Source organism: Diplotaxodon limnothrissa, linkage group LG3, assembly GCF_057381915.1.
Source record: "Diplotaxodon limnothrissa isolate DT_005_m linkage group LG3, D_limnothrissa_male_GT1.1, whole genome shotgun sequence".
Lineage (NCBI taxonomy): Eukaryota > Metazoa > Chordata > Actinopteri > Cichliformes > Cichlidae > Diplotaxodon > Diplotaxodon limnothrissa.
In genome coordinates this window covers 50314091-50321660 of record NC_140598.1, presented here as the reverse complement: position 1 = coordinate 50321660, position 7570 = coordinate 50314091, and the positions used below count along the sequence as shown (strand labels likewise).

Genomic DNA, 7570 nt, shown 5'->3' with positions numbered 1-7570 from the left:
GGGTCTGGCATCGTTGAATCATTGAAGCATGAAGAAGGCACTAAACTCAAGAGATGAACCAATGTTCTTTGTACAAACAACAGACAACTTTAAACTAGGTGTATGGAGAAGAGACAGACTTTATAGGTTCATAGAACAGATACATTACATTTTGTAAGATTTTTTTTTTTACTTTTGCCTTTGACAGTTTAGCTTTTCAAATAATTTCACTTCACATCAGCCTGAGCAAACAAAGAACATGTCATAAATGCTTTGAAAGAACTTGTTGTTCCTGGAAACAAATACACACCAAACAAACCCTAACAGCACAATTGTCTCTGATCCTGTGAGTCAGGCTGAAAATATCTGACAAGTTCAACCATTAATATGTGTTGAGTGACTTTTTCAGGTCCACTGACACCCAGTTTCACTTTCTATCTCTATCACATTTGCAAGAATTCACACGTCACCTGTACAATCAGGTGTGTTTCTATTGCAGTTGTTTGCAAAAATGTAAGACACATGTTATACAAAATATAGAGGCATACACAATTTATTCTTGCTATAAATTAAAATGGTGCACATGTGGTGAACTTGTTTTAAGCTTCAAGAGAGGAAGTTTAACTAGTTTTTGTGGCAAAGAAGCAAAAAGCAAACAACAAACAAAATCACAAAAATTGGATTTTCAAAACATCCATACCCTCAACATCATAGAAAGCCTTCTTTCAACAGAGATCTTCCTATATATGATGAGCAAACTTTACCTGCCACTTCAAGAACAGGCACATAAATAATTGTAAAAAAGTAAAACAGAAGTTTGTGATTTGGAAGTTGAATAAAAGTTTATTACAGTTGGACCTGCACAGCATCTAGTTGTGTTATTAAAATGATAACTTCAGAGATTCCATACTTCGATTTTTGCCAGTCTTGTCCCCCATCCCACTGTTTTCATCAATAGGTCCACCTCCTCCAGGAAGCCTTAATATTACTTGGATGACAGACATGTCCTGGATTCCATAGTCAGACAGAAGGGCATCATCTTCATCCAGATTCTTATCTCTGAATATCAGCCGCAGATGCTTCTCTCCTGCACACATACACACACACACACACACACCTCTCCTGCACACACACACACACACACACACACACACACACACACACACACACACACACACAAGCATGGGGTTACTTTTAATAATTAATAGTATGTTCAGTGTTTTAGTTTGCAGCTATAAACTACGTAAAGAGTGTAAGTTTGGTAACTGGAGGCTTTCTAAAATCACTGATGGTAGAAAACACATTTAATGACAGCTTAACCTAAAAACAAAGCTTAATGGTAATCATGAAGTACACATACTTGAGCAATGTAGTGTGTTTAGCCAGATGTTTAGTATCTTTTTCTTTGTTTGTTTGGTTTTTTTTGTGTGTACTGTTAAATTTTTGTTCTCATTGACAAACAGTTGAGCTATTAAACTGTGCTCATAATGGCACCTAATTTAGCTTTAAATTTGACAGTAACACGTTATTGCTGCTTCCTTGTTTAATGTAAATATAGAAGTTTAACTTGTAAAGAAGTGTTATAATGTTTTCATATGTAATAAAGCTTGTTTAACACAGTTTAATTTGTATCTTTTTTCAGAAAACCTTTAAACAGTGTTAATATGCATCAATAAAACTACATTTCAGACGGTACATTGCTATCTGTTGTCTTCTGCCATCAGGTAAAAAAAGCGCGTTACTCGTGTTTCGGCCAGAGTTTTTTACCTGCAAGCCGCGGAAACTTCTCCCATATTTTTTTCTTCAGCTGTCGCACTGTCATGTTCTTAAACTGCTCCTCGGTTCTGCACAGGTTGACCTCCATCTTGTCAGCCGTGAGTCCAGAAACAATAACTTGGTAGTTCTTCTCCATTTTGTGCTGACTTGTGTGTCACTGGCTGTGTTCCTAAAGTTGTTGGCGCGGACACTGGTAATGGCCCTTCAGGTTGTTGTTCACGATTTGGGTCTAACAGATGAGTGACGATACTCTTCTACTGTTATTATTGGTGGGATCGAAGGCGTAACGTCCAAAGGTTGAAAAAAACACCCTAAAGGAACAAATGACTATTCTGACCGCACCACCAAACAAATTTGACGCCAAATTGACATCTTATCCGATATCGCAAGTTGCTGTTTCTGCCCTGGTCTCGGCGTTTGTAAAGTGAGGCGACTGCGTGAAGACACGAATGTACGACAGTAGCTTCCTGATTTCTTTGCGTTGGGTTTTGACTTCTTCTGTTCTTATATCAGCCCTGATGTAGTATTGTTTGATGGGCGACACCTGTCGTTCAGGAAGAGACTTCAGCGGCCACATGACCTGTAAATTGTAATTTGGCATGTAGACTGGAGCAGCCAGGGGATCTACTGTTCTATCTCCTGAGTCATAGAAATAGGTGTCAGACATTTTCAAAGACTCGATATTACTGTGAAACAATTGCTTCAAATATTTAAGCATTTACATTTCAAAAAACCTTGTTTTGTAAAGCTCCCCCCCCTCTCAGTTCCACAATATGTTGCACACAGTAAAAAAAATGTATTATCAAATCCATAATTAAAAATGCTGCTTATATGTAAAAGCCTGAACAATATTAAGTCACTCTATTAAAAAAAGCTGGCTCCATAATGCAGCTTACTTTTGCTTTAGATCCTCCAGTAGCATGGCATTGCAGCGTCATTGCTTATGCAGGGTGCTGACTTGTATTGAAGTGTTATTACTTTTTTACAAATAATTAAACTTCCACCACCACAGCAAATCAAGCAGGTGTGACTTCTATGTAAACCTTGGAGCAATCTGTTGCTAGAAAAACTTCAAAACTAAAAATCCAAATGCTACATTAAGTGCTATTGTCATCTGCTATTGTGGAAGCTATTGGTATTTAAATTCTCTGTTATTTTATCACAGAGAAGAAAATCCTGTGGTCCTTAGAAACGAGTCTTATTATATCGCTCATAAGCTGTTCCTCAGTGTTGCTCAAGTCTGTCATCGCTTTTTTAACCTCTTAGTAAATAAACTACAAGGAGTAGAGGTAGTGGAGGTAGGCCAGTTTAAATACCTGGGGTCAACAATAATAAAAAAAAATCGCTGTGCACAAGAGAGGTGAAGAAAAAAGTGCAGGCAGAGTGGAGTGAGGCCTTTTACATTTTTTTCCTCCTTTTTTTCTTCTATTCAAAGAATAGCAGCATGACTGAAAGTTGCAGTAGACTCTGACACCTCTTTTAATACTTATTAAGGTGGGACCCTACAGATCGTCAAGCTGTTGCTTTGCTGGGGTGGATTTCTAGCTGCCGGACTGAGGCTGTTTCACGCCTGTATGAAGCTTATACGCAAGTTCAATACGGAAGACGTATCTTTCTGCTCCAAGATGCTGCCGGATAAATCTAAGCTTGATTAATTCCACTTTCCCATGCTGTCAAGCGTTTGTGTCGTCACTGGTCTAGTCCAATAACCTTCTCCTGGCCTTCTCCAGGCAGTCAGCGTTCATGCCGCCACATACTTTAAATCTTGCTGCGCATCTGTCTTTTTCCTTCGCAGTCACCTTTGTGCTACGTTTTAGTTGCTCTCATTCATTTTGATCAACATTGCGTAATCCACGATCCCATCATAATCATCCTGGAAACGGTTGTATAAAAGCAGAATTTGCAGGTTGTATAACGCAAATTCAGCCCGCATTCATGTCATCATTTAATCATGAATGCCCTACATCTGTTTTTCATAGTATGTAGGGCGATCTGTTTAGCTATTTCATCCATATGAGCCATTCATTCAGGGAAGTTCATTCAGTCCAGTTTTATCATACAGTCCAGTATAATCAGCCTTATGTTTGATAAAATAAAAACAAACCGAAAAAAATTTCTTCACTCAAAAAAGTGAAATTGCCTGGTTAGAGTTACAAGAGTCTAACTTGTAATTTGATTAAAATAATGTTATGGTTCTATGGTGAACATAATTGCTTCATGTAGGATCTGCATGAAATTCAATAACTTAATTTATTCTTGTTGAGATGACGTGATACAATCTAGCAAGGGTGTCTTGATGCATGCTCAATGATCCAGGTATAAATCCCCAAAAGTTGATTCTGTTCATCTGGATGTTACAGAGCCCCACAAGGGACATGGGAGGGAAAAAAATGAAGATAAAAAAAGATGGTGGGTAACAGATGTCTTCGAAAAACGTTGGAGCACTTTTGCAAATATGTGATGTCTTGATAAACCGAGCAGATATTTGAAGTTTACACAGCTACATGCACGATTGAAAATATCTGAAAGTTAATTTTGTGACCCAGAAAGAGTAATATTAAAACTAAGTAGCTGCCGCCATTGTTGGAAATGAATTGGCAGGCCTGCGCTATGAATTCTGGGATAGGTTGGGTCATGAAGGATACACCGACTCGGCCTTCAAATGTGACCTCCGAAGCGTGTTTTGGGGTTTAAAGGCCACAGAGACACGGTGTTTAGAAAAAATGCGTCTCAACTGTTCCAATACTCATGACACATACGGGATCACTAAGGCAAGGCAAGTTTATTATATAGTTATTATTATATAAGTTTATTATATGTATATATAGCACAATTCAATAGCAAGGTGATTCAAAGTGCTTTACAGAGACATTAAAAAACAAAAATAAAAATCATGATTTGAAATGAAAAAAAGGAAGGAACAGTAGATAAAATCAGTAGTTAAAATGTAAGTTTTGAAATTTAAGCTTAAAAGTGTGGATTTGGTGTTTTATTCAAATGCAGCTGAGAACAGGTGAGTCTTCAACCTGGATTTAAATAAACTGAGTGTTTCAGCTGATCTGAGGCTTTCTGGGAGTTTGTTCCAGATATAAGGAGCATAAAAGCTGAATGCAGCTTCTCCGTGTCTGGTTCTGACTCTGGGAACTGATAAAAAAAAAAAACGGATCCAGATGACCTGAGGGATCTGGAAGGTTCATACTGGGTCAGGAGGTCACTGATGTATTTTGGTCCTAAACCATTCAGAGCTTTATAGACCAGCATCAGAACTTTAAAGTCTATCCTCTGACGGACAGGCAGCCACTGTAAAGACCTCAGAGCTGGACTGATGTGGTCCACTTCTTTGGTCTTAGTGCCAGACTTGAGCAGCAGAGTTCTGAATGAGCTGTAGTTGTCTGATCTTTTAGGTAGACCCGTAAAGATGCTGTTACAGTAATCAAGCCTACTAAAGATTTCGCTTAGGCAGCAGTTGTCCTTCTCTCCTGGATTCGCTGGAGCTTTCTTTAGGTGCCTTCCCAGCTTTGAGAAATGTCCAGCTGGGATAACCAAATTTACCCAGGGCCTTCTGAATCAACTTTTTAGGATTTACTTGCCTAGATGATTGAGCATGCATCAATACATTTTCTCTTTAAAATGGCCTGTGTTCTGAATTTTGACACAATTTCATATTAAATGCTGAACTTAAATGGGACACTTGGCCGATCCCACTGAGTGGACAGGGATTTTATTCTGGTGTGGTAAATCATTTGCATTGTTTTGTTTGACTGAGAGTGTCTGGATAGAAAAGCATGAGACTGAAAATATTATGCATATTAATGTAACCCTAACATGCTGTAACATTCAAACATTACTCTAACACACTTCCAGAAGTGTTACATTCAGTTCGATCTGGCTCTGTTATAATAAGTGTTAATGTGGAGCTCAGCTCTAAACACTCAGGACTGAGGACTGAGTAAAGACAAACAGAGCCATTTTGGCATTGCACTCACAGCTTTGAGCCAACCAGCTTTGCCAACTACACACTTGCTCACGATAACATCTGCCCCTCTCATTCCAAATAACTGAACATTCCTAAAGGCAACTATCACACACATATGGAGCACAAAAGAATACATGCTTTTTGTTACTAAATTTACTATAAATGTCCAGCCACAAACTTCAGTAACTCAGTTTTTTGTGATTCGTTACATTGTATCCAGACTTGGAGAAATAAATGATGGAGCAGACCATTTGTTCATCGGTGCAGACTGACTTCGACTGAAAGACAGACTTCACACAAGCAGCTTTGTCTGGTTGTTGATTTATGATATGCTCATTTAGTCCTTTTCTGACCACCTCGTTGCTCCCTAATGTGTTACTCAAAAGCTGTAAGCTTTTTATCAGGAGTGTTTAGTATCAACAAGATATGAAGTTGTTGTTTAAAGTTCTATGAAGCGCTTTATCTCAGGTCTGTTCATGGATATGCTGTAAATGTTACATATTAGAATTAAGAAAGCATAAAAGAAACTGTCACTTTCTTTGCCCACAAAATCACATATAAGTATACCTTTTCTTCATGTAGCTTCAAACCAGTCAGATCCTTGATTCTCAAACTGGGTTGTGCTTACAGCTGAAAGCCACTAGAGGTCGCAATTTAGTCCTTAATTTTTTATTGAAACCAATTCTTCTGCTTGGCCTGATGTTAAATATTTCCCAGAACTGTGATGATAAAGGATAAAGACTTTGACTTCAGAGTCGAAGACAAATTTGCTGAACACACACAAGTAATGTGGTGATATTTTTGTTTCATGATGTTTAAATATTTATGAAGAAACACACGTTGTGTCACCCAAACCGCTACGTCCAGATGAACAGAATCAACCTTTAGTGTTTTACTTACCTGGATGATTGAGCATGCACAAGTGACTCTTTGTGTCAGTTTTAACTGACAAAAATTTGAACTGTCAAGAGTTTTATTCTGTTATTTTTAAACTTGTTATGGTGGTGTAATACCCAGAATGGACAGTAGGAAGCAGTGGGTGGGATCATGAATGGAGGTCTCTTTTGCAAACTTTCTCTGACTTCACAAACACTGTGACAACAGACACACACGGCACTGAGAAGATCAAAGAAAATGTGGAAAAAGTTACAAAGAATAATAATAATAATGGATTGCATTTATATAGCGCTTTTTGGGACCCTCACAGCGAAACGGTAACAGCAGTTGTAGGGGAGACCGGGGATAGTTGTAACATTTTTGACATTTCTGTCTGTAAATTGGAGCTCTTTTAAGGTAGTGGATTCAAAATGTAATGCAAAGTATTTACATGTCTCTGCTATTAAATAGTGCAGCTATTTTCTCTGCAGCACAATTACCCATTGCATGGTATGGCCTCAAACACGAAGAGTGAAATGTTACAATTAACCCCATAGTCTGGGTTAGTTGTAACATATCCTGGGGTGAAATGTAACACAATGAAATAAGGGTACTAACAAAATATTAACATGTAATCTTTGTTTATTCAACACATGAATGCACTTACATCCATTTATGTAGCTGTGTGTGTGTGTGACAGAATGCAGAAATCTAGCTTTTGAACATATTCCAACCCCCCAAAAAAGACAAATTATGGAATTTTCTGCAACTGAATATTTCATTAATTTTGGTTGGTTTTCCTTGAGTTTGGCCTCATTGGCTCAGTGGGCATTATAACCTACAGCTCTTGCATCAATTTTGAACATAACAATGAAGCTGAAAAAATGTAGTTGTTCACCAGCATCGCAATTCCATTACTTTTTATCCTGGCTTACCTTGGTGTGGTTTGCAAAGTGCTTCAGA

The 7570-nt window shown here is 38.0% G+C and overlaps 1 protein-coding gene across 1 annotated transcript; it reads right to left on the bottom strand.

Annotated features, from left to right (window-relative positions):
* Window positions 1-721: 721 nt before the first annotated feature.
* On the bottom strand, window positions 722-2214 carry LOC146636450 (uncharacterized). Its single transcript, XM_085350828.1, has 2 exons — window positions 1747-2214; window positions 722-1066 (listed from the first exon to the last, which is right to left on the bottom strand). The coding sequence occupies exons 1-2, from the start codon at window positions 1889-1891 to the stop codon at window positions 861-863; spliced, it is 351 nt and encodes a 116-aa protein (XP_085206954.1). The 5' UTR covers window positions 1892-2214; the 3' UTR covers window positions 722-860.
* Between the last annotated feature and the right edge of the window lie 5356 nt (window positions 2215-7570).

Coding starts and splice junctions, on each gene's coding strand:
- LOC146636450 (XM_085350828.1), bottom strand. CDS start 1,891: ATGGAGAAGAACTACCAAGTTATTGTTTCTGGACTCACGGCTGACAAG. Junction 1,067..1,746: donor GAAGTTTCCGCGGCTTGCAG/GTAAAAAACTCT, acceptor GTATGTGTGCAG/GAGAGAAGCATCTGCGGCTG.